The sequence below is a fragment of the Curcuma longa genome, chromosome 18 (genome assembly GCF_044706935.1).
Source record: "Curcuma longa cultivar G26 ecotype Majalengka, Jawa Barat chromosome 18, ITB_CL_G26_1.1, whole genome shotgun sequence".
Lineage (NCBI taxonomy): Eukaryota > Viridiplantae > Streptophyta > Magnoliopsida > Zingiberales > Zingiberaceae > Curcuma > Curcuma longa.
The window spans coordinates 1,686,019-1,713,040 of NC_133878.1; the positions used below are offsets into that span (position 1 = coordinate 1,686,019).

The following is a 27,022-nucleotide window of genomic DNA, read 5'->3' on the forward strand; positions in this document are numbered from 1 at the left end:
CTGTTGGCCGATTTCAGCTGAAATCGGCCGGATTCCGACCGAATCATGGCCGGAGACCGGCCGCGGTCGACGCGCCGGCGCCGGGCGCGTCGACCGCGGCCGGTCTCCGGCCGTGATTCGGTCGGAATCCGGCCGATTCGGCCGGAATCGGCCAACAGTAGCTGTTGGCCGATTTCGGCCGGAATCGGCCAACAGTAGCTGTTGGCCGATTCCGGCCGAAATTCGGCCGGATTCAGGCCGAATTTGGCCGGAATCCGACCACCGGACCCCGCGCCGGTGAGTTGCGCATCCATCGGCGCCGGTCCGGTGGCCGGAGATGGCCGGACGCCGGTGAACAGCTGCGGTGAAGGAGCAAACGTCCGAGGAGAAACACTGTGCGTCGATCGGAGAAACGGACGGTCTCGATTGCTTCGCGCACGGGGAGCGCAGGATAGCGGAGCGCAGGAGATCAAATTTCTATATATATATATATAGAGAGAGAGAGAGAGAGAGAACTGATCTCCTGCGCGACACCCGTGCGCGACACCCGTGCGCACCACCGACCCACGCCCACTGCCGCCGCTCCCGTTTCGCCGTCCGGCCACCTCCGGCCGTCGGACCGGCCCCGATCGACGCGCCACTCGCCGGCGCGTCGACCGGCGTTGGTCCGGCGGCTTCCGGTGACCGGACGACGGCGAAATCGGCCGGAAACCGCCGCTCTCCCACCCACGCCCACTGCCGCAGCGATTTCATCGCCGTCCGGCCATCTCCGGCCGCCGGACCAGGCCCGATCGACGCGCCACTCGTCGGCGCGTCGATCGGGCCTGGTCCGGCGGCCGGAGACGGCCGGACGGCGGCGAATTTGGCCGGAAACCGAGACCACAGTGACTGGCGCCGTTTCCGGCCAAATCGCGGCCGGAATCCGGCCAAATTCCGGCCGGAGACCGGCCGGGGAAGGACCGAAATTCAAGGAATAACATATTTATCTCTATTTGTAATTGAGAAACTCAAGAAATAGGTGGGGCTAGAGTCCACCCTAACTCAAGCGTGGCTCCGCCAGCAATTGGAGACCATTAAATTTAGGAAAGGTAATTAAGAGGAAAATATCTTTGTAGGTGACAAGAAGTTCGGTCCTCAAACTCATGCTCCATTTCCACTCGCAATGGTTGCAGCAGTGGATAACTCACTATCCTCATTTGCGTTCTCATGCCCTATTTATTTCGAAGCGCAGACGAAAGAGAATGGGGTACGCGTCTTCTCTTTATCAAAAAATTTATCTTTTACCATGTGATCTTATGATTATAAATTTGAATCATAAAAATAATTTATTATAATATATGATAAGATTACATATAATTAATAAATTTAATATGATCTTATATTTCTTTGAAATTCCATATTAATGAGAATTTTATACACTGAGTTGCTTTTTATATTAGAGGATAGAGGTAATGCCCTAATGGAAGAACAAGTGCGAAGGATGTGATGCTTACCCTTGGAGTGCAGTGGACAACATTCTAGGTAGAGTCAACCCTGAATCAAATTTGAATTGGACTCAGCTTAGACCCGTAACTTGGTCAACGGATCGAGTATCCGTTAACCCGATTATCTAGCCGAAATCATAATCAATTCGACAAGGTGTCGGGTCAGCTGAACCAGTTATGGTTCTAGCCCAATAAAAATTAACTGTCAGATTGACAATTGAATTGTCAATTTTTTTATAGAAAAAATTTGTTTGAACAAGACTCAAACCTAGATCTCCTAGATAAAAATCTAATCTCCTAAACAATTAAACTACAACTATTAACATTTTTATATGATAATTAATTATTTAATAATTAATCAATAGTTTTAAATTATTCGATCATTTTTTTTATTAATGGTTATAATTGAATGTCCATTATCTTACAAACTCTATAAATAAAGAACTTATTTCATCATTTTCATACTATCTTCTCTACTTTTATTTTTCAATTTTGAAATCTCAATCACTTTCCACTTCAATTCTTCAATTATAATAGAACAAGCAGGTTTATCATCTCAATATCCAAAATGTAAAAAAATGATCAATCCAAATAACGATCATTATATTTAATTTATCGTAACCTCCACGATTAATGTTAAGGATTAATCTGTAGGAACCGTTCCGAATCATCCATATGTTAATTGCAAATTGCTTTTCCCACCCCCCTTGATACCGCACCCCCCCTCCCCTCCTCTCTCTCTCCTATTCAAATGACTTTTATACCCTTTTTCTTTGTTTTTTATTTTATTTTACTTATATCTCTCTCTCCTATTCAAATGACTTTTATACCATTTTTTCTTTGTTTTTTATTTTATTTTACTTATATATATATATATATAATTTTAATTAATTTTTATTTAGTTTTATTTTTTAAATTAAAACTGTTTATTATTTTTTCATTAATACTTATATATATATATTTTTAATTTTATTTAAATTTTATTTAGTTTTATTTTTAAATTAATTTTGTTTATTATTTTTTAAATTTTATTTATTTTATTTCTTTAATCAATTTTGTTTATTATTTTTTTATCAAATTTTTTTATTTTTTATTTTATATAATTTTTAACATAGGTCAGAATCTCTCTCTTTTTTAAATTATCTTTCTAATTCGACACTTAAAAGGGAATCAATTATAAACAAAATTGATTAAAAATAAAACTAAATAAAATTTATATAAAATTCTAAAAATAAAATATTGATAAAAAATAATAAACAAAATTGATTAAAAATAAAACTAAATAAAAATTAAATAAAATTGAAAAAATATCATAGTGATGAAAAAAATAAAACTAAATAAAAATAAAAATATATGAGAGTTATTTTTAAATAAAATTAATTAAAAATAAAATTAAATAAAAATTTAAAAATAAATAAATAAATAAATACAAAGAAAAGGATAAAACTGTCATTAGAAGAGGAGAGAGAGGAAGTGGGAGGGGGGGCGTGCGCTGTTGGGGTGGGAAAAGTAGTGCTCATGTTAATTTCAAACCGTGGTCGGATCTCCTTCTAAGTGCTGCCGACAACCTCCGCCGGAAGGTGAACTCTTGCAGCATCGCGCAGCAAGTGATCAATGATTGCCCTGTCCTGGAATTAGTGTGGCACGGGGAAGTTGGAGTGGCGACGTACGCATGGTTCGTGAGAGTGCTTTCAAATTCAGAAGCCAAAATGTTATCTTCATTTTCGAAATTCGAACCCAAAGATCAGAATTCAGAAGCAAGGCAGTAAAGAGACCAGGGGCTCTTCTCTGGAGGTATCTGGACATGATGGGAGAGGAGAAAGACCTATCCATTAAAATTTGGCCTGGCAATAACATGAGGGTTTCAAAAGGACTTGAATGCAGCACTTGGAAGTTCCATAAACAACTCTCAAATTGGATGATGTTTTTGCACGCAAGGAGGAGAGGATGCTTAAACTGATCATCCTCTCAGAAATTTACCAAGATATATATATCTATCGAACCGGAAATCATAGTTTAACCTGGCATTTCTTGGCCGGCCCGACCATCGACCCGGAGCTGGCCGTCTTGTTCGCAAACGCTATCTTGATGTCCTCGCAGTAAACCCTCATCAAGCTCCCACTCGTCCTCCACAGCCTCGCCTTGAACCAGATCCACGACTCCACCATGACCTGGAACGCCATGCCATCGCTGCTCGCCCGGTCGTCGGACATCCCCGTCGCCACGTCGGTGCCGACGTGCTCTCCGGCAGCCTCCAGAGTCGCCCGAAGCATGGTGAAGTTTCCATTTTCCTGGTCGAACGGAGGGAGCGTCGTCTCTGCGAGGATGTAGTCATCGTAGCCCACGGCCACGGCGAGCGCTTCGTACCAGATTTTAATCTTCTTATTAGGGTTGGAGATGGAGAGGGCGATGTCGAAGGAGGACGACATCTGCGGATCGGCGTCAGATGGGGTGGATAGGTTGAAGGAGGAGACGGTGGCGGAGGAGACGGAGAAGTCGGGGGCGCGGGGGCGGAGGATGAGCCAGAGGAGGAAGGTGACGGCGCCGACGCTGAGGAAGGCGACGACGATGGAGAAAATAATCCTACGGTAGATGGCGTCGCAGGAGGAAGGAGCGGGGCGGTCGTTGTAGCCGCCGCGGAAGGGGCTGTAGTTGGGGTTGCGGTTGAAATGCGTCGCGGCCGGGTAGGCGGGCACAGGGGGTGAAAGCGGCGGCGCATCCGAGTTGGAAGCCGGATAACCGATGACGGGCTCGACGGCGGTGGGCTTCGGGGGTTCGCTCGCCGGAGTCGCCATTAGAGAGGAGGCGGTGATTTTTCCCGTTTCGGTTCGAAGTAGAAGAGTTAAAAACAAAAGGCAAAAAGACGAGGTGCGAGAAAGATCGTGTCCTTTCCTTTTTGTTTTTATCGAATGGAGGCCGTCCGATGCCGCGGAAGGTATTAAAAATTGAGGATCACGTGGGAGACTTTCTTGGTTTCTAACGTCGAGCATTTATTCCAAAGCGAGTTGGTGACTCGGATTCAAATTGGAACTGAAACTAAATTACAACTGTTGATGAGTTATGATTCATTGTCATTTCATGATTATTATTTATATTTTAATTAAAAAATATATAATATACTGCACGACATCATCGTGCGCGACAGCCAATCCACCGTCCATCACACGTGATCACGCAAATCTGACCATCCAAAAATAGGAATGCAGAGTACCGCTCCCTCGACCCCCACCGCTTCCAACCACCATCGCCGCGCCGTCTGGCAACCGTCGACAGCTGGACCGGGCCTGATCGACACGCCACTCGTCGGTGCGTCGACCGGTGCCAGATTCCGACCGAATTGCGGTCGGATTTCGGCCGCAATTCAGTCGGAATTCGACGCAGCCACTGCCCACCACGATTCCGACGAATTACGATCGGTTTCTGACCAAATCGCGGTCGGAGATCGACCGAGGAAGGACTGTCGGCGGCCGGCGGTCTACCTCGGCCGGTCTCCGACCGCAATTTGGTTGGAAGCCGGCCGCAATTCGCCCGCAAGTGGCTCGGCACCGCAATCGGCGATTTTCAGCCAAATTCATCAGATTCTGACCACTATCCGGTCGGAATCCGACGCCGGCCCGTGCACCGGTGAGTCGCGCGCCGATCACGTCCGATCCGGTGGCCGGACGGCGCGGCAACGGCGGTGGCAGTGGGCAGGGGGTCGTGAGTATCGCGCAGGGGTCGCATATTTCTCCGTCGTGCAATATATCAATTTTCTAACTTAATGCATGAGTTTATAGATAAAATTTGACTTTAATAGTTGAAATTTCAAGTTAAAATTTTTAAAGTAAATAGATTAATTTATATTAAATTATACTATGAAAATGCTAGAAATATTAATTTCTATTCAGGGGTTTCTATTTTTAATTTTATATTTAAGCTTATTTATAAATTTTTCTTAGAAAGACCAAATAATTCATCATTTATTTTTTTTCTCTCCCGCCCGTAGGCGGGTGAATGTCAGGCTTCACTTTGAACACATAATTGGGCCTCGGCCCATTTAATTGCCTGCTTTATGGTTCCTCTCACTCTCTCAGCTGAGATTCGTGAGAGAGATAGGGAAGATGGGGACGACGACGGGGGTACCTGTGCCGTCCGCCATTGCCAGGGATTACGAGGTGATGGAGAGGTTGGCAGTCGAGAGGTCTGCATCGACCTTGTGGCGAGCGGTGCAGAGGTCGACCGGGCAGACGGTGGTATTGAAGCAGGTAAAACTCTCTGGGCTCAGCCGGAATCTGAGAGACTGCCTTGATTGCGAGCTGAGATTTCTGGCGAGCGTTAGACACCCAAATATCATCCGCCTGCTCGACTCCGTCCAGGTTATTTCTTCAACATTGATTGGTTTGTTTTGTTGTTCTGCCCGTGGCAGCCCGCCAAAGTAGGGTTTTGATGCTTTCAGTTTTGGAAATAGAAAAATACCTTTTGCATAAGAAACTTAAGAGTTTCTGTGTTCATGTAATGATTTTTGAAGAGATCGAAGAACGTATATATATATATATATATATATATTTTTTTTTTTTTGGTAATTGAGTAGGCATAGACTATGAACCAATTTGCCAGTGATAAAAGCTCAGAGACAACCGTAAACTGTGAATTTTAACGATATACGATCATATATTTACCATTTTTTATCAGAAAATGGATCTGAACAAATTTGCCTTCTGGATGCGACTTAGGTCTCAGGTCACCCTTTGCTGCTCTGGTGTGATAGTTTGTTGGCGTCTTGTAATCGTGCCACACCACCTTACTTGCTGAAGCTTATGAATGAGTCCTGTTTGTCTGCATTGAATAGATGTGAGAACATGTTCCTTGAAGAGATGTGAGAATTGTGACCAAGCAACGGTTGTTTGCCTTATGTGAATTACTATTATCAACCACTATCAATATTGACTGTGCTAGTTTGTTGCTACTCGTTAATTCCCACTTACGATCGACTCCCTTGTTGGTGTAACTTGTAAGTGAAGGTTAAAAGTTTGATCCTCCAAATATATCTTTCCTTAAATTTGGGATCCTTAATATATGATTTAGAAACTATGGGTTGACTCAATATTATTAATAGGTATTGACTACTTGACTATATTACCTAACAACTAGATATATTGCCCATATTATATGTGGGTTTTAGCCATTATATTGATGCTTCCTAATATGATCATGCACAAAAGTTCTCAGTACCTATTTGGAACATCACCATGGAGAAGTATGGAATATATGAGATGCTCAGTCTAAATTATAAGTGATATTATCCATTCTAATGGTTATATAACAGATAGATTTCCTGAAAAGCTTATGCAACTGCCCCTGGTAGAATTCAACAAAGGTGTTATGGATTATCTGCAAATTAGTTACAAATGCCAAATTTCTTCTGTAGAAATGTGGCCTTATTTGCTTTTGGGGAGTTAAACAATTTTTTACTAGCGGATGAAGGAGATGGAATTGTGTGGTTTAATGTGTCTGTTAATGACATCATTATATGGTGTGAATATTGCCATGTTGCTAGATGATCCCTCCATGTTTTTCAATATTTCTCAATGTTATCTATAACTTGATAACTTCCAAAAATAAGGAAGAGAGACGTGAAATAATGGAGCACATCAATGTGGCATTCATGAACATCTCTATATGGAAAGAGTAACCAGACTTACTTTTGTTGGAATCATCGAAATGTTAGGACGAACACGTACTTTAAATCCTTGATTGAATTTAATTTCACCAAATTGTTTGAAGTTTTTCTTAATACTATTTCAGGTCGAGGGATCCATATTTCTAATCATGGAATTCTGCCCTGGGGGAGACTTGGCCACTTTCATCAAGCACACTGGTCATCTTGATGAGGATACAACTAGAAAATTCATGAAACAGCTAGGTACGTTGGTTTCTTAATAGACTAAACTGTGTGAAGAAGGTGGTTCTTGTAGTTGTGCCAACACTATGATATGAGGGACATTAGTATCGCCTTGTATTGCAGGAGCTGGTTTGGAGGTGATGCATATTCACCACATCATTCATAGGGATTTGAAACCTGAGGTGCAGGATATTATATTCGTATTGATTTGGTTACTAGTTTTCTATTTTGCTCACAACTGAATTTATGATGAACAGAATATACTGCTCTCAGCTTCCAGTTCTGATGCTGTGCTAAAGATAGCTGATTTCGATCTGGCAAGGTACAATAACAAGAAACTAAGTGTTAATACAAACTATTTTTGCACAAAACAAGAAAGCTTGTCCAATATCCAAGACTTTTGGACAGAGTTATTCATCCCGGTGAGTATGCCAACATGGTCTGTGGAACACCTTTCTACATGGCTCCAGAAGTTATGAAGTTCCAGAAATATGATAATAAGGTAAAGAAATCCAGATGTACCCCCGTTTTGATACAGAATTAACTTATTATTTATGCAGGTTGATTTGTGGAGTGTCGGTGCAGTTTTTTTTGAACTTCTGAATGGTTTTCCACCTTTCTGTGGCAAAAACAATGTTCAGGTACCTTATTTCGGATAACATGCTCGGTATTGTTAACCTGGATATTACATTGTTATTTTTTACACCCTATCTTTCAGCTTCTACGAAATATAGAAGAGATGAATACACTTCCATTTTCGCAACAAATTCTCTCAAGCATACGTGCAGATTCCCTAGATCTATGCATTAGGCTGCTGCTCAAGAATCCTGGTGTGTCTTTTACTTCAGTACTTTTATATCATGTAAAGTGATGTTTTAGACCATTTTATGATATTCCCCTTTTTTTTTATTCTTTCTGTTTTTTCAGTGCAACGGATCTCCTTTGATGAGTTTTATCACCACAGTTTCTTTGGCTGATCCAAGTTCAAGATTGTTCTGAGATAAACTGACACAATGGCGAGCTTGTATAGCCAATCAGAATGTTGAAGTATATGTGATTCTGGGTTCACAAATTGGATCATATTCGGATCACATCATTCATGGAGGCAATCTGCACTGTCGATCTCTCGCAGAATTTTGGTTTGTGTATGGTGTGTGTAAATGCATTTTGTTAATACAACAGAAGAGAAGAAAACAAATAGTTTGTGGCTTGATCGAATTTGATTATAGACCAAAATATATTTGGTGGATTCTATAAAACTGCCATGCTCGAAAGTCATTTCAGTCACTTATTACTAAATAATAGAAAACATGATTATAATATAATTATTCAGTCAAAGATGTTGACCTTTATATAACCATTATCCAGTTGACCACCGTCCCTAATTTAACAGGAGTGGGTCCGAGCTCGTCTCCCAACCGACCACTTTCGGCAAACCACGTACCCAATCACAAGCCCTCCTGCCTCTCATTCCTCCACGTGGCATCTCCTCCCTTCTCCTTTATGTGCTGGTCTCGCGCCACCCTTCCATTTACTGATCCGCTTTACGCGCCAGTTTTTATTCTCCGATTTCTTCAAATCCACAGATTTCTCACCGGAGTCGAAGAATTGCTGAGAGAAATTGTTGCCGTTGGGTGACGCGACCATGCCGGCCACGGATTTCCAAGGTTCCTCCGTCCCCTTCGCCTCCATCGGCCGCTCCATCTTGAGCATCCGCCGCGATTCGGTTCACGGCGTCGACGGCCACCACCACGATTCCCCGGCCGGCGGCGCCTCCCATGACCTCGAACTCGAGGTGTTCCAGAAGCACGTGTCTGACCTCTTCCACGACCTCTCTTCAGGCGGCGCCGGAGGTGGTGATGATTTGCTCTCCCTCGCTTGGGTCCGCAATCTGCTCGACAGTTTCCTCATCTGCCAGGAAGAGTTCCGGGTGATCCTCTTCAGCTGCAGCAAGGGGCAGCAGCAGCAGGCTCACCTCGCCCGCCCTCCCCTCGACCGCTTCCTCTCGGACTTCTTTGACCGCGCCGTCAAGGCTCTCGACCTCTGCAACGCCATCCGCGACGGCGTCGACCAGCTCCGCCTGTGGCGCCAGCACCTCGAGATCGCCCTGGAAGCCCTCCACGGCGGTCAACCCCTCGGAGAGGGCCAGGTTCGCCGCGCCCAGAAGGCCCTCGCCGACCTCTCCATCCTCATGCTCGACGAGAAGGAGACCCCTTCCTCCGGAGGCAGCTCGATCCTCCTCTACCACCGCAACCGCTCCTTCGGCCGCTCAGTCAAGGAACCCCCACCGCAGCGCGGCGGCGGCGGGTCCGCCGCCTCGGCGGCCCACTTCCGATACCTCACTTGGAGCGTCTCCCGGTCTTGGTCCGCCGCGCGGCAGCTCCAGGGGATCGGGAACAACCTCTACGCTCCGAGGGGCAACGAGGTCAGTTCGACCGGCGGCCTCGCCGTCCCCGTCTACACCATGAGCTCGGTGCTCTTCTTCGTGATGTGGTCGCTCGTGGCCGCCTTGCCGTGCCAGGACCGCGGCCTGCAGACCCACCCCTCGGTCCCCCGCAGCTTCATGTGGGCGGCGCCGATGACGTCCATGCACGAGAAGATCTTCGAGGAATCAAAGAAGAAAGAGAGGAAGAACACGTCGGGGCTGTTGAAGGAGATCTACCAGATGGAGAAATCCAGCCGCCATTTGACAGAATTCCTGGACACGGTGGAGCTGCCACTGTCGGAGGAGCAGGAGGTGGAGCTGAATCAGGAGGTGCAAGAGTTGGCGGAGGTGTGCAACGCCATGAAGGAGAACTTAGATCCATTGGAGCGACAGGTGAGGGAGGTCTTCCTCAGGATCGTGAGGAGCAGAACCGAGATCCTCGAGTTGCTCAACAAATCCCACAATCCAGAGTGACTTGGACTGGAAGATGAAGAACTATATCAATTATATTTTATTTTATGTACTGATTTCTATTTTCATGTCAATTATATTGTTTTTATTTTTTTTTTCTTCCTGTTTTTTCTTTAGGACTGGTTGTTTTTCTCTAAATTTTGTCCAAGATGTACAATTTGAAGGTAAAATATCAACTATTTTCACAATTATACAATATCAAAATGTTGTATTTTTTTTATCTCTTTAAATGATTAAAAAAATATTGTTTTCAGTATTAATGTCAATTATTTTATTTTTTAAAAAAAAACAAAACTAGCCAGGTACAATTGCTTTCTATTCTGTGAGGGATATTATTTTATCTATATGAATATAATTAATTTCCAAATAATAGTAATGCGTTTATTCTAAATTCTATTATATATATAATATTTATGAAAATTCTATTTTAGGTCAATAAAATATTTTGATAAAGATTATTAATTAAATAATTATTATCTGCTCTCACTCCAGCGCTTCAAACTTCATTTCTTCAACCATGAGCGTGAGCTTCAGATCGCCGGCGGAGCATCTGTTTCGCTGCGTAGCCTCCGGAGGAAGGCCTTCGGCCTCGGCGGCAGATCGATCAAGCACATCCTGGAGGCCTCTTCGGCTTCCTACTCCGGCGGGGTCGGCGAGAATGGGGCGAATGAGCATCTCGTGTTCGGGGTCCGGGTCGGAGGTACGTGGGCTGACTTATAAAGATGCCGGTGTGGACATCGACGCTGGTTCAGAGCTGGTTCGGAGGATCGCCAAGATGGCGCCCGGAATCGGAGGGTTCGGGGGCCTTTATCCGTTAGGTAACTTCTGTTGCTCTTGGTGACATGGAAGTTCTATTTTCCACGCGGTTTGATGGGATTTGGATAGTAATAGCATGTTCTGTGTGGTACGGTGGGATTTGATAGGGTTGTTAATTCCATGTGGAGTGAGATTTAACATACCCTCGTACGAGAGACGAGATTTTGACTCATAATCCTCACTACTCGAATATTCTACTACCGAAGTGTCTCTTTGGAAATCCAATTGTGTGTTTTCCCGCATAGTATTTATACAAGTAATAAGTTATTTATCTGCTATAGGATCTAAATTTATATTCAACTATGCAAGGGATTACTTTGTGCTACCGACTGTCATGAGGTAAAAAAAGTCAAAAGGACATAGCATCACGTTGATCTTTGGGATTCATCTCTGTGTGAATTTGATTGAAAATGTTATCAAGTGGTTTAAGCATTTTGTTCACAAAATATCTTCATAAACTGATTTTAGATTCCTATTCTTGTACTAGTAATACTCAGTTTTTTCCCTCTTCCCTTCCTTAAATTTGTGTTTCTTTATATAGTCAAAATTTGTTATTTTTTTATTTGTTGCAACCAAGCAAAACTTACTGTGGTTGTGTGAATTTTAATAGATATATTTTGGGCAAAATTTTCATCTTTGACTGCAGTATCATTCTCTTTTTTTTGTATTTTTGGCTTGCTTTGCAATGTATAATGCTTTGAAGATTGTCAAGTGTTTTTTGTTATTATTTTGGACATCATGTTTGTTGATAACATTGTTTAAAATGTTTTGTACTTTTCTATATGAATTGTATTGTTCATTTACTGTTTTTACTCATTGTTAAAATAGTTAGTTTTGCATTTTTTTTATTTTAATTTTGCATTTATAAACTTTTGTAACCTGAAGAAGCATAATAGAAATGAACATCAATTTGGAGTTAGAAATCCTAGTTTTCAAGATATGATTTGGTGGTTATCATGATTAAGTGGCTTTGAGTTTCTTGTCTAGACTTCCTATCTTAGGATATTTAGATATAATCATGTGATTGTGTTTTCATTAAAGTGTAATATTCATATTCATATATGTATCTATATATAATAAGGCATGTCATATATGTTATGAAACTTGGTTATGGCCTTTCATTGATAAAGGTCTAGGTTTTTTTGTTCAATACTTAAGTTGGTATGCTTAGATTAGCATCCCAAGGATTGCCTGAGAGGAACTCTCATTTCTTCTACTAATCTAGTTGGCAATTATAATGACCTACCTAATTGACGGTCCTTGAAGACTTGCCATGTGGAACTGCATATGAAGAACCATGCTGAGAGTCTTGAATATGGCCTGATATCTAAGTTGATGGGATTTTAGAATTATGTTTATGCTGTTTATGCTTGTATTCACTTTGGAGCATGAAGAAACTTTAATATATTTTTGTAGTTAACAGCTTCAATGCTTTATCATTGCTTCATTTTTGGCATGAGGCCTATATGACTCAACCACCAAGGTGATTGCTGATTTCTTATAAATGGAAACTTAGTCCATATGTGGCTTGATTTGATGCTATGTTTTTGCATTCCTACTTTCCTAGTCTCAGTATTGTAGTTCCAGGCAAAACCAGCCTTGTGGCAGTTTGTGTCTATTTATCCTTAGTGTATCCTTTCGTTCCCTCAACTATGTTTCTGTTAATCATTGTAAAGAATAGGTTTGCTTCTAGATTTTTTCACTGAGAAAATAGCAATGACCTTTATTAGATATGACATGTTTTTAGCCCAAGAAAATGCCATGCCTGGTAATCCCTTTGTGACACAAGCTAGCTTCTTATTCAGCCTCCATCCATTTACAGGTGACTCCTACCTTGTCGCTGGCACTGATGGTGTCGGCACCAAACTGAAGCTTGCATTTGAGACTGGTATCCATGACACAATTGGGATTGATCTGGTAAAAATCCATCATTGCTGGCTTGGTTCAATTACCGTGTATGTTAAGCTGGCGTTGCATTATGCTTATTGACAGGTGGCTATGAGTGTGAATGACATAGTTACTTCTGGAGCCAAACCATTGTTCTTCCTTGATTACTTTGCAACCAGTAACCTTGATGTTGACCTTGCTGAAAAGGTATTACCCTCAATCATCACAAATTTGAAATTTCTTTCCAGATTTTTTGAAATATTACAGATTAACTTTTCTTGAACATAGTGTATTAGGAACTTTATGACATCTCTATGAATATATGTAGGTCATAAAGGGAATTGTTCATGGATGCCAACAATCTGATTGTGTCCTATTGGGAGGAGAGGTAATCCTTGCAAGACTGTCCTTAATCATTTCCTTCTAGTTCAAAGTAGTCCATGCACTTGATAACATGGTGATCATGCATTTATCCTTCATTTAGAATGTTGTTGTTTTGGCTTGTTCAGATCATATTCTCTCCATATTTTGTCTTTGATCATTTTCAACTGAATATAATGGGTGGAACTGCTGTATCTTTTTGCACTGTCATCACTATTCTATTGCCAGTAAGGTCACAATTTCTGTGTTCAGACTGCGGAGATGCCTGATTTCTATGCCAAAGGAGAATACGACTTGAGTGGATTTGCTGTTGGCATTGTTGAGAAGAATAAGGTCATCAATGGGAAGAACATTGAGGCTGGAGACATTCTTATCGGTCTTCCATCTAGTGGTGTGCACTCTAATGGCTTCTCTCTGGTCAGAAGGTTGGTAATCATATCATATTCTTGGCCTTCTTAATTTATTAGAAACAATTAATTATCTAGAGAAGAGGTGATCTTTTATTAGAGATAAGTTCTACCAACAGCCGGAGTGTCCATGTGTCAGAACAGATTAATGTACTGTCATATAGATGGCAGCTAGCATTTACCTATGCAGCCGCTAATTACATCATCTAAATACAATAATGTTCAAGTTCTTGTGAAGTTCATCAATATAACTGACAGTTGTTGACACCCCTGTCGTTTCACAGGGTTCTGTCACGGAGTGGTCTTTCGTTAAACGACCAGCTTCAAAACAACAACGGCAAAAGCATCACATTAGGCGAAGCTTTAATGGCACCCACCATCATCTATGTCAAGCAGGTTTATCCTAGAAATTGCTGTTCCTTTTTGTGCATTTTTAAGGCAGTAATTGGGTTTACGGGCACCCAAAGTTTGATTTCTTAAGTCTCTTGCGTATGTGATGCAGGTGTTGGACATTCTCAGCAAGTGGGATGTAAAAGGAATAGCTCACATCACCGGCGGCGGGTTTACTGATAACATCCCAAGAGTATTTCCTTCCGGACTCGGAGCGAAAATTTTTACAGATTCTTGGGAGATTCCTGCTCTATTCAAATGGTTAAAAGAGGTAATAATAATGTTTTTGCAAGCTTTGTGCACGATAGTTATTTTCCGTGCCCTTATGAATCAAATAGTTAGATCCTGCTTCTACTTCTTTACACCTGTTGTTGGGTTTTTCATGCATTGGTTTAGCTTCATATGACATATATGATATCCATTTACTTTCTTATTTAATCTCAGATGCAAAAGTACTTAATAAATTAACAATGTGTAATCGTATTTAGGCTGGAGATATCGACGACTCCGAGATGAGACGTACTTTTAATATGGGAATTGGTATGGTTCTTGTTGTGAGCAAGGATACGGCCCCAGGAATTCTATTAGAATGCCAGGGTTCTTCTGGAGCTCATCGCATTGGGGAGGTCGTAGTTGGCGAAGGCGTCCAGTATGTGTAACTCAAGAATGTCTTGGTTGTCATACTAATTTTGTTGTGAAATCACCAAGAATTTAGGAGACTAAGCCTAATTTGATAAATAAATGGGGATCTTTACCGATTATGCGTTTGCTTTCGTTGAATATATCTTGCCTTTTTTTTGCCTATTGAGATGTGCCATGTTCTAAAATTAGATGGAAGTGGCTGGTTGAAATCAGAAAAATCACACACACATCTTTATTTTTTTTTCATGGTGTCTAAATTTTTGTCCGATTAATGTTAAAAGTAAATGACATTTCCTTCTAATTCGTTGATAGGTTTATCAGATAAATCATAAGTATAATTTATGCATATTTAGAGATTGACTTCCAAAATATTCATCCCTATTAGAATTTAAATTGATTTTATTTGTTCTCTTATGTGTTTTACTACTACACTACACACGTGGAACTAAAAATATATATTCAAGAATATATAAATCAAATTATCCAAGATTTATACTAAATAAATTTGAGTAAACATTAAAAGAGTCCATTTTTTTTCAAATCATAAAATGGGCATCTAACTTTGATTTTTTTAATCAAAATGACACCCTGCCTTATCAACAATCCAAGTATAATTATCCAATTGTCTTCCAAAACACTGTTCTGATTATTATTTCTTGTCTAAATCGTGAACTCGAGATGCATTGTAGCAACTATAAAATTGTAACTACTACACATTGTAATAACTATGATTTCATAACTTGCTACAACGTGAATGTTGAACGAGTACGTCAAATCCGTATTATAATAATTACAAAACAATAGCTACTACAACCATTGTGGCAACAATGATTTCGTAGTAACGTAAATGATAGGTGAACAAGATTAAATCTACATTGCAACAACTACAAAATCATAACTACTACAATGTAAATATTTTTAAATAAGTTAAATATGTATTATAATAATTATGAAACTATAACTACTGAAACATATATAGCAATTATGATTTTATAATTATTACAATATGTCTCACCGATTTAGAATTTAAATGAAAGATAATAATAGAAACAATATACTAAAAAACAATCATACATGAATTGTTAATGGAATGTTTTTTTGATTAAAGGAAAGAAAGATTCCTTCCATGATTCTAAAAAATAAAAACCCTCTTTTAACTTTTGCTCAATTATCTCTCAAATCTATTCACTCTCATATTGCATAAATATAAAAATTATTTCATCTTCCTAAAATTCATTCATTCTTGAAAACTATTTCTTCATTAACCAATATAAATGAAATAATTAATCACAATTATAACTATTTAATTATAATAAAATCAAATATATATATATAGAGAGAGAGCCACTAATAAAAAGTAATAAAATAAATCATTTAATAAAAAATATATTTATTTTTCACATGTGAACCATCAATAATAAATACAAAATTATTTCTAACATATTTATCCACAAAATCAAGTGCATAAATTTTGGTCAGGTGACACAATGAAGGCAGACTAGGTCCAAACAATGAAAGTACCGATAAAAAACACCACTGGATACTAACAAAGACTAGGTTCAATATCGAGCCATGTTTAAAACACGACATGGACCCAGCACAAGCTTGTTTTTCCCATGCCATGTCCAGCCCATCACGACTTCAAATCGATTGTGCCATGCACAACCTGTACATAGCCTCTTACCCCACCCGACATAAAGCCTGGGTGAACCAGGCCCTTTACAAGCTTGAGCCTGTGAACCCAATAATTTAAAATATATATATATATTTAGTATTTATAAGTTCAGTCCCAGTGGGCCCACTGAGCATTCTAGGGCAGGCCTAGCTCGGCCCAAACCGTTTTTTGTCGCAATTCGTTTTACGCCGACCCATAGGAAGGCCACTGCTCTTTACACCTATATCTGATTCTGATGGAGTAGCTGCATGAGTTGCTAACAGTTAATGTTGCTAAAGAATCCCTTTATTAGAATCACAAGTTAACAAGATTAAAGCGTAATTGATAAGCATATGACAGTTCAACTTTAACACTACAAACTGTTGGTAAATCTTGTACATCCAAGTAATCTAGAATACCAGCATAGAGAATCTGAAGAGCACAAACGATAGCATTAGGTTCAGTCACGTCCAACTTTGGCTTCGTAATCTTGTTGTCGCTGCAAAAATAATAAGCAAACCAATGACGGGCTAGGCGAGGCTAGGCAATATTTAAGGTTTTCACAAATCCAAGGACAAACTTTAATTGCCCTCTCGATGATAGTGAACGATATATTTCTATAGGTTCAAATAAGAAAAAAAAAGGCCTGAAAATCTTAAATCAAAAAGGATTCTATGCCTAAGTATTGAATTGAAAACAGGGAAAACTATAGGTCAGTTTCGGTGCTGGAAGTGTGTACCATGTAAGTGGCTGAGACTGACCTCCCTGCAAACCATCGACCTTGCATAGCACGCTGACAGATTGAAGCTGCCGTCACACTTTCAAATCGAAGATATACATGGCCATTGCTGTTCCTGTGAAACATAGGTTGGATGACGTGGAGAAACATAGTTACAAATTAGTACATTAGTGAATATAGAGGGTGACATCTGACAATTCTATTTTGACTGCTTAAATTGGAAGGTGAATTGCAACAAATTGCACGAACTGAGCATACAAGCCTAATTTGAACATTTTGAAAGGGATACTCACTTGTCGACAAAGATATGCTTGACACGGCCATACTTGGAACATTCTTCTTGAACATCCTCTTTAATATCCAATTCAAAGTCAGGCTCCGTCTGAAACAGGAACAAAAATCTAAGCAACAGAAAGACTCGCAGGTATCATAAGCTAGCTGTCGAACCTCAGTGCTTGGATCAAACATATTTGTTAGCAATAAGCACTCGCTTGTCTCCACCGTAGCTGGAATTTGCTGCACAGAAACCATAGTAGGGTTGATTGATAGCGCAGGCACACTGAGTGGCTGTTGGATGGGAACAGCACCATTAAGAATAGGTACTCCAAGTGATTCCGCGATACTGTGGCATAGCAGGTAGATTTCTGAGCATGATAAGTCGGAAGGATGGACAAAAAGTTATGGAAGTAAAGTATTAACCTAGAAGCAGTTCCAGTGCGATCCAGCTTTTGCATGAGCATGGCTCTTGAACGAGCATTTAGTGACTGCATGGAAATAGAACAGTGAGTAGCAATCATAAAATTTTGCAAATGAACTTTCCAAAGAAAGTCAATTTTGCAAGTCCTTATAATCAATTTACAGAATTACAAAAATATGGTTGGGCAAACTAACTGGAGGATTGTTACTAACTCGTTTATCAAACTAAGGTATTGAGAACGTGATACCTGATCAATTGAGGTTGCAAGCTTAAAACCGATTATCAAAGAACAAGGGTGGGCACACAATAAAGCTGGTTAATATAGTGAGAGCAAGGTTTCTAGATGTTTGAGCAACAACAACTTATAAGAACCATCCAACATCAGGGGAAATGTCTCACATAAGCAAAGCTAACCTAAAAAAATCAAACTAAATATCATAAACTAACTGATGGATTGATGAGAAAATTACAACCTTGTACTCTGATCTGGTTTTTTCATTGGTGAACAAAATGTAAGAACCCCGGGATATCATTATATCAAGCAAACTTGTATCTTTAAATGCTTTAAAAAGGAAAGCCCCTCATTAAGTATAACATGTAACCATATTCAGGTTTATATTGACCTTATTTTCTGAATAAAAAATTGAAGTATTTTTCCAAGGATAGTGATAGTCAAAATAGGACCAGCAAATACAGAGGCGTCAAAGAAAGAGCATTTTGCCAAAGGTTGAAGATGACATTGACTGCCAAGTCAAAAGCTCGGATTTAACTTGTCTAGTTTTTAGGAGAGGTAAATAGGTTGAGCATTCAAATCACATTAAAGATATAAAGCAAACTGATAAACTTGTCATGGTTCTCTTCTATGTTACATGCAAATTAAATATTCCTAATAACATATGAAGTAATAAGACCCGTCTGTCTTGTATAAGGCTAGCTAAATCAAGGTTAAAATCAGATTGGCCTGTGACTAAATGATCAGACACTACTCTGACAAGTCATTTGAAAATAAATTATATTTACAAAAAATAAAGAGAATTAAAATCATATGTGCATTAGATTCTCATTTTTCTAATTTTCAATATATGTAATTGATTCACATGCATATAAAGATTCACCAAAGAAAATAAAGACTAAATTATTCACAACCGGTTACAGTGAACTATGCATATACTAACCAGATCAACAAAAATGTAGTTTACCTGCTACATTGACGATTTACAAGTTAATCACATTTTTTTTTCATTGATAATACATTGTGATCAGAAATATATGATGATTAAGTTATAAATTTATTCCAGAATTAATAATATAAAGGGCAGTCCACTGCACGAAGCTCCCACTATCTTTTCCTGCTTTGCAAGAGGCTATTTCCGATACTCGAACCCGTGACCTCCAAGTCACATGGCAACAACTTTACCATTGCGTCAAGTCTCCCCTTCTCCAAAATTAATAATATAACTACAATTATATAATTATTCAACACCACTAACTATAAATTGTAACTTACATATAACTTGTAAGTTTGGTGTGATTTCGTATAGTAATGTTACTCATACAAACATATTCAGATCCCTTGAGAGTTCAAATTGCACAATCCTAGTCTGATAATCATAATGGAATAGATTCAATCAGGGGTAATGTATTACTGCGAATTAAACTTGTTTCCAAAAGCCAAGTGCTCAAAAAAAAGGCAACAGAAGTAAACCCTACTTGAAGAACGCCTCACTAAGTGTTCCTTATCTTTATCCCTCTTCCTTCCATCAGTATGATCCAAAAAGCATGATCATCAACCAATATTCTATAATTTCATTTTACCCTTGCAGTTTCAACTAAATTCCTCATGATGTCTGACCATACTTTCAACAGAGCAAGTAGATTGGCATTTATGGAATTGTCTATGCTAAATCCAGACAAATTTGGAGAGATATGGTTTTGTATTTAAAGGACACACAGAAAGAGAATAGATACATTATTCTCTGAGAGTGATATGGTTAACTCAATAATGTGTAACAGTGTCCAAGTCAAAGAATAAAAGAACAATTAGCTCACCAAACCACCACCATCTTCATCATCGAAGTCAACAGCACTTGTCCCAGTTTCCTGGACAGTGACATGATCCGTAACTGCCGAAACCTACAAAAAAAGAATTATAACCCTTAATACCATTAGGTTCGTGAACCAAAAATTGAAGGGCAAACAAGTCAGGAATCATGGAAATAATTAAAAGCTCCTGTAAATTAGGATAAAAATATTCATGGTAATTTGCACCGGAAAAGAATATAAATAAACAAATTGTAACCTTTATGATCCGGCCAGCAATGTCCAATTTGCCATTTAAACTTTGAGCGGCCTTAACATGTTCAAGTTGAGCAAACTGAAGAAAAGATTATCAAGTCAGCAGATAAAAACTGAAGTGACAAGATCACTAGTTGGTTGTCCACTCACTTGAATGAATCCATAACCTCGACAATGCCCTGTTTCATCAAGTGGTAATTGAACAAGCTCCACAGTCCCAAATGGTTCAAAGATCTAAAGAAAGTACATAACAATATCATCTTCTTTTTCTTACAACAAATGACTAGCAGGAGACAATAAAGAAATCTGATTCCAGTAAACCATCCATAACAAGTTTTTAAAGGTATAGGTCAGGTACCTTTTCACCATAAGTACTTAGTTAAATGGTTTTCTTCATAATTCCAGATGAAAACAACAATGAAATATTTTCATAAAAGATGAACTCAAGCTAATTTATAGAGTTTACATTTATCTATTTTTTCAGCAGTAGCGTTTTGGTACTTCACCTGGCGAAGTTGCTCTTCAGTAATGTTATAGTGAAGGTTTCCAACATAAATCTTTCTTTCAGCAGCTCCTGCAACACCAGCACTTGTAGCAGTTGATTGTACGAGATTCTTTTCCGCTTCAGAAGGTTTAACCATTACAGGTTGACCCAATAAAAGTTGGCCAGATAGTGCAATAGCCAGTGGCACTGACATTACATCGTAAAACTCAATGTATCTGCAATTCAGCAACAAAAAGAATGTAAATCTCATAGGCTGCAGGGTAATACAGAAACAAAATCAAGTAATTAAAGGGTCTGGATAAGAAGGAAAAAAACAAACATTTTTTTTAAACAAATCAAATAGACCATTATGAAAATACACAGATAAACCAATCTTATGCACCATAAAAAAGTAGTTCTGTATGTACACTGGATAAAACAAATCAAAAGAAGAACCAATTCTGCATGGCTACTGTGATTCCTTTGCGTGCACAAAGGTAAAAGTGGGGGAAAAAATGAAGATAAACCAATCTCATCATATATAACCAAGGTTTAAAATTTGCCATGCCGGAGTTTCGATTTATGACCGAAATGCTACGGTTTCAGTACCGTATCGTGTCGTGCTAATACAATTTAGAATTTTTTTAAATATAAAATGTATTAATTAAAAAATATTTTTATTAATATTTGATTGCTATAGATACTCACTGTTGAGTTATATTTGAGATGTTTAATGTTAAGTTTAAATTTTACTATTATCTCGTGAAATGTTTGATGTTTATTCAGTAAAAGTCGATTTAGAGTTGATTGAAATCTACCAAGTAGGCATGGCAAGATCAAATAAATCTAAACTAGATTTAATTTGAATTTATTTTAATAAGTTTAAAATTAAATCAAATTTATATATAGAATAATTTAGTTCATTAATAGTATATTTTATACGAACCTTGGCACAACAATAAAGTTGTTGCCGTATGATCTTATGGTTATCAGTTCGAATCGCAAAAACAATCTCTTGCAATGTAGAGTAAAGCTACGTACAGTAGACCCAATATGGTCTGGCCCTTCCTCGGGACCCCGCATTGACGAGAGCTTCATGCACCGAACTGCCCTTTTTTAGTAGTATATTTTATAAAGTTAAAAATTATATTATATATATATATATATATATATGTTTCTCTTTCTTAATAATCTATCTCCTACATCTTTAAAGATTTTTTTTTCTCTATGTTTACCTCATAGACGGATAAAGAATTGAAAAAGATAATCATCTCTTTAATGAGCTTGAGATAAAGGAGAGAGAAATTAACCATCCTTAAAGAGGTTAAAGAAGCATTTTTCTCTCTGTTTACTTTCGTGGACAGATGGAGGGAAAAAAATTAATGAATGAAGAAATTAACCATCCATACCTTCATGGATGAATGGAGGAAAAAAATTAATGGATGAAAGAGGGGAAAAAATTTAATACGGAAAAAAATAAACAAGGGAGAGGAATTAACTTTTAAAAAATAAAAATTTATATCTAAAATTAAAAACTAAAGGAATAAAAGGAATCAGTAAAAAAAAAGAAAGACAAAAAAAATGTGAGGTCATGGTGTCGATCGACAGGTGGAAAGATAAATTCTGCCTGTGCTGACCGACACAACTTGATACTTAAATCCTTGCATTTAACTACCAGACAAGCAATTCAAAATATAAACAAGGTAGATAACATTCATCCTAGATAAGTCACAAGGGGCATTTTTCCAAGTGAGTGCAATATCAAATACAAAAGGAAAATTTTTGTTTCACCCAACAGAGTTCATAAGATATTTCCCAAAAAATGAGTAATCTGCTGGGGGAAAAAAATAAGGAATATAAAAAATTCAAATACAGTATTAATTGAGTGAGAAATTTACTAAAATACATTATTAAATTCCAGTGAGAAAGAGATAAATATGCATCAACTAAGATGATTAGATCATTGGAATGAATGTGTCCGCATGATTTACTTTAAGGGTCAAAATAGTAACTTATTATGTCATGGTATTAATTTTGGATTATTTCAAATTTCATGTGGTTTAATTAAACCCACAAGAATTATGTGGTTCTGCCCTTGGATGAAGTTAAGAAATTTGTTTAACTATATTAATACCCATGGGCTGATGAAACAAAAATATGGAATTGCTTGTCTACCATCAATATGAAATACATTTTGATTGCATAAACAAACTTCAAATTTAAAATTAGGATGCCAAAACAAAGTTCAACCATGGGAAAAATGAGCCAATGGATTGAAGATGAATCATAATTTGAAATACCATTTATGATTTCTTTTTAATGCCCTAATATTCCTCAATTAGCATATTTATTATTTGAGAATGGCCATAAAAACTTTGCAAATTTTAAAAGAAATTTAACACAAAGCCAGAATATTTATACACAGATGTAAAACATAAATGGAGAGCAATTCATCATCTCATGTGTTTGTATACTCATGTATGAAAGAGAAACATACCCAACTCCCTTTGACCTTCTTGAGTTCCGATCCATAATCAAGCGGACATCCCTCACCTGGAAACTACAATATACTTGTTAAAAGAAGTGCCTCTTCCAGGGAAACTACTCATTACATATTAACTTACGAGATGCATTGCCATGCAAGAGAATTTAAACCCCCATTGAAGCAGTCAACTGCTTTCTCATTATCTAACCCACCAAATAAACAGTGGCGAGCCATAAGTCAACATAATACACCCTAATTAAAAGCAAAGGGGCATTACAACATTGTTTTGAACAGTAATTTTGATATGTCACATTATATCCGTGCCCAACCAGTTTAAGCACCAAAAATGCACAAGAGGATGTCTATCACAATTGAAGTACTATACCTTTGTTGAATACAATATGGAAAGTCACAACACTTTATATCTGTTGGTTGCATGCTATACCAAAACATGCAGTTAAACCTAACAAATCGCAGAGCAATCATCAACCTATGGCTTCTATTAAACAACTATATACAAAACCAACAAGTGTCAAAAAAGAATTGCTTCACCAACCTTCCCTGCTTGTGAGAAAAACTCATAAGCGTCTCTTTCAGAAGCTTTCAGAGGCATCTGCAGTTTCCAGAAGAAGCATTGTGATACATTAAAAAAGTACCATGCCTTTGATATGCCTGATTTTCAGACAAAAGAAAAGGAGAAATCATAAATTGGCTTGCCTGGTAAGCAAAAACAGTTCTCTGGTCTCTTTCTGGATCAACTTCAGGCTCTGCATCTTTCTTATCTTTAATTCTTCTGCAAATAAAGATAAAGTTTGGGGTAAGAATTCACAATCTTGCTCACACAACTAAAAAATCCACAGGAGTTGTATGTAACATGTCTACTAAATCAACTAGTTATTATGTGATCAAATGGAGCGGGGTGAACTTACATGCAGATTTGACATGGCATATGTGATTTCTTTTATCTTCAACAGTCGGATCTAAACCAGCCTAATTTATTGATTCAAGCCAATTATAGGTGTGCAATCTCTATGAATATATATAAAGTAATTAGCAATAAATATCACAATATTTGAGAATCATGTAGCTAATGTTAATCTGAACATCCACCTACAGAATTGGGTAATCAGAATGTGAAAATTTGATATTGAGATAGATTAAAATGGACAGTTTAAACAGAAGAACATCTACATCGGGCTTGACTAAGGAAATTAAATAAATGTTCTGCGTTATCTCAAGGAAGAAATTTAGATTCACATCTACCTAACTGATAACAGATATTAATGAATAACATGATTCAGATGAAGAGTCATGTGAGATGACTGAAAAATTCAGCAATAAGTTTTACGATGATAGTGGTGGTTGTTAGGATCATGGTGCCACTCTGATATCAATCTCCGAGATGTGTTTTATCAATTGTTAGAAAAATAACAATCAGCCAAGCACAGTGGAAGAAATCAACATGAAGAACATGATGAAAAGATAAAACAACAACAAGAACATAATGGGAAAACACAAGATCAAAAAACAGGGGGCACACAGAGCTTTACTTGTTCCACAAACTTGCCTATGCTCATGATCATACAAAAAGAATTTCAATGGTGTCTACATCAAACATAAATCACACTATTGTCAACTCATACCCAAGATGTTTAATTCTTCTTTTTCATACAAAAGAGTTTGGACTTACAAAACCAAGATTTTCTATTTAGTCCACCTTGCTCAAGACCACAAAGAGTCTTTCTCTATAACATGAATGATCCACCCTTAGGTTGCTAGTTGCAGATAATAGAAAGTAAATCTATTTGCTTCTTCCTCTTGTCCTCCATATTCCTCCAATTTCTCATAATCAGTACCAACGCACTCATAGTTATTTAAGGCATGAGGCGCTTAAAAACGCATAGGTACTGTGGGGCCTAAGGCGCTAAGTGCAAGGTGAGGCGCACGCCTTAACGAAGTAAGGCAATTTGAGTATAAATTTTTACAATTCAAACATATATAGGAAATTTCTATCAAAATATTTCACTAACAAAATTATACTCCAAAAAATATTAAACAATAATATAGGATTTACTAACAAATAAATACATTACACGCATAATTCATATTAAAGAAAAAAACAAACTTCAAATATTTAAATCATCAAAATCTTCATCATCTTCCTCAATCATATCATTATCATCATCGTTGGATGTTTCAGATTTGTATCCAGAGTTTTATTGACATTATATATATATATATATATATATATATATATATATATATATATATATAACACCGCCCTGACCGGCTCGCATGATGTGTCCGCCACGGCAAGCTCACGCAACGGCTCTACCACGACCGCGGGGCTCGCGTGATGCCTCCGTGGCCGTCGCAAGGGTTGAGCTTTAAAAAAAATATATCTTCTATAAGGCGAGAAAAATCGCACCTTACGTGCACCTATCCCTGCTCAAAGGCACACGGTTCTTTAAAGTTGCATGCCTAGTCACTCCAGGCGCAAATGGCGCGCCTGGCCTCACCTTGCACCTAGGCACAGTCAAGCGCGCGTGTTTCACAACTATGAGTGCGCTCATAAAAATCCTTTTCCATGCAAATCAACAATTTTGCACCATGAACCTAGAAGCATTTTGGTTAAGCACTAGGTACATTTTGCTTATTAGCAAGCATTCATAACATGGATCTTACTTAATATTAATTCATTGTGTGGCAGATGTAAACAATTTTTACAGATTCTTCAAAACGAATGCAATCTACCCAAAAAAAAAAGGTATTTTGTGGATTTAGAGAGTGAGAATTAATCCTGCAATATGAGCTGAGAGTCAATAAGCACAGGGGTAATGCCATGATTGTTCACAAATTGCAATCAACGAAAACAAACATGTACTCTTGACTTAATGATATACATTTTACTTATAAAAAAAAATGAAGATGATACAAGGAATTTGGAATATTAATTCTGGACAGTAAAAAACAAATTCTTATCGTAAACAATCAATAATCTGGCCACTACCTATCATTACATGCGACTATGTCCTCTATATAAAGAAATAAAAAAAAAGATCCAAGAACCTGGTAAATACTACGAAAAAAAGGTTTTTAAATATGCATCATCTAAAACAATGGCGCAAACTGTCAGCCCAATGAAACAGTCCAATAAAAGTCGAACAAGGAAAACAGAGATCACAACAGTGTACCTGCTTTCTCTTTCGTGGATCTCTCTCTCGAGCTCTAGCTCTCTCCTTTCTTTGCTCCTGGCGCTCTCCATTTCCCTCTCCGCTTCCCTTCTGGATCTGCTAGCACTCCTCCTGTCCCTCTCCTTCTCCTTATCCCTTTCGCGTTCTCTTTTCTTATCCTTCTCCTTTCCTCTCTCTCTCTCTTTCCCACTGTCCCGCTCCCGCCCCATGTCTCTATCCTTGAATTCCCTCTCTCGGCTGCGATAATCCTTATCCTTGTCCCGCTCCTTCTCAGAGTCCCGACCATTTTTACGGCGGTCTTTAGCCCGGTCGTGGTCCCGTTCTCGCTCCCCTCGGTCGCGCTTGTCGCCGTTCTGCTCTTCTGGCCTGGATCTCTTAGAGGCCCTTCCTTCTCCGTCCTCCCCGCGGTCCTTGTCTCGCTCGCTGTGACGCCTTGAGCCGGAGCGATCCTTATCCTTGCGCGGCGCCTCGGGCTCCTCCACTGCCTTCTCCAGGTACTCGTACTCATCGAAATCCATATGCCCTCCTTCTCTCCCGTCTCCTCTTCTGCCACCAGCACCTTCCCGCCTCTCTTTCTCTCCCGCACGCGGAGGCAGCAGAGAGAGCTGTGGGTGAAGGCCGAAAGGAACCCTAGAGGAGACCGCGTCAGGAGCGACCAGAGAGAGTGATTTATAGGTGCGTGCGGATTTGGGATGCTGCTGCCTGTTGTGT

General features: G+C 38.8%; 5 protein-coding genes and 1 pseudogene across 6 annotated transcripts; 3 read left to right on the top strand and 3 right to left on the bottom strand.

Annotated features, from left to right (window-relative positions):
* Positions 1 to 3,060, bottom strand: part of LOC141812331 (NDR1/HIN1-like protein 26) — a 4,390-nt pseudogene extending 1,330 nt beyond the window's left edge.
* Positions 3,061 to 3,472: 412 nt separating this feature from the next.
* On the bottom strand, positions 3,473 to 4,453 carry LOC141812332 (NDR1/HIN1-like protein 26). Its single transcript, XM_074700375.1, has one exon. It carries the CDS (start codon positions 4,451 to 4,453, stop codon positions 3,473 to 3,475), a length of 981 nt encoding a protein of 326 aa, XP_074556476.1.
* Positions 4,454 to 5,564: 1,111 nt separating this feature from the next.
* LOC141812261 (serine/threonine-protein kinase ATG1t) lies at positions 5,565 to 8,590 on the top strand. The gene is made up of 8 exons (XM_074700315.1): positions 5,565 to 5,818; positions 7,248 to 7,365; positions 7,468 to 7,526; positions 7,602 to 7,666; positions 7,753 to 7,846; positions 7,905 to 7,985; positions 8,063 to 8,174; positions 8,272 to 8,590. Exons 1-8 carry the CDS (start codon positions 5,621 to 5,623, stop codon positions 8,319 to 8,321), a joined length of 777 nt encoding a protein of 258 aa, XP_074556416.1. The 5' UTR covers positions 5,565 to 5,620; the 3' UTR covers positions 8,322 to 8,590.
* Positions 8,591 to 8,989: 399 nt separating this feature from the next.
* LOC141812273 (protein BYPASS1-LIKE-like) lies at positions 8,990 to 10,292 on the top strand. Its single transcript, XM_074700325.1, has one exon. It carries the CDS (start codon positions 8,990 to 8,992, stop codon positions 10,241 to 10,243), a length of 1,254 nt encoding a protein of 417 aa, XP_074556426.1. The 3' UTR covers positions 10,244 to 10,292.
* Positions 10,293 to 10,747: 455 nt separating this feature from the next.
* On the top strand, positions 10,748 to 14,905 carry LOC141812097 (phosphoribosylformylglycinamidine cyclo-ligase, chloroplastic/mitochondrial-like). Its single transcript, XM_074700144.1, has 8 exons — positions 10,748 to 11,058; positions 12,879 to 12,973; positions 13,049 to 13,150; positions 13,272 to 13,331; positions 13,577 to 13,749; positions 14,016 to 14,127; positions 14,234 to 14,392; positions 14,610 to 14,905. The coding sequence occupies exons 1-8, from the start codon at positions 10,758 to 10,760 to the stop codon at positions 14,778 to 14,780; spliced, it is 1,173 nt and encodes a 390-aa protein (XP_074556245.1). The 5' UTR covers positions 10,748 to 10,757; the 3' UTR covers positions 14,781 to 14,905.
* Positions 14,906 to 16,312: 1,407 nt separating this feature from the next.
* LOC141812096 (uncharacterized) lies at positions 16,313 to 26,940 on the bottom strand. 2 transcript variants are annotated; one of them, XM_074700143.1, is made up of 14 exons: positions 26,312 to 26,940; positions 23,835 to 23,910; positions 23,674 to 23,730; positions 23,130 to 23,185; positions 20,655 to 20,868; positions 20,299 to 20,382; positions 20,153 to 20,227; positions 19,903 to 19,986; positions 17,856 to 17,920; positions 17,604 to 17,778; positions 17,450 to 17,538; positions 17,157 to 17,271; positions 16,837 to 16,916; positions 16,313 to 16,682 (listed from the first exon to the last, which is right to left on the bottom strand). In XM_074700143.1, the coding sequence occupies exons 1-13, from the start codon at positions 26,827 to 26,829 to the stop codon at positions 16,878 to 16,880; spliced, it is 1,647 nt and encodes a 548-aa protein (XP_074556244.1). In that variant the 5' UTR covers positions 26,830 to 26,940; the 3' UTR covers positions 16,313 to 16,682; positions 16,837 to 16,877. The 2 variants fall into 2 exon arrangements, with proteins under 2 accessions (XP_074556244.1, XP_074556243.1); XM_074700142.1 differs by lacking the exon at positions 16,313 to 16,682 and having other exon boundaries at positions 16,706 to 16,916.
* Between the last annotated feature and the right edge of the window lie 82 nt (positions 26,941 to 27,022).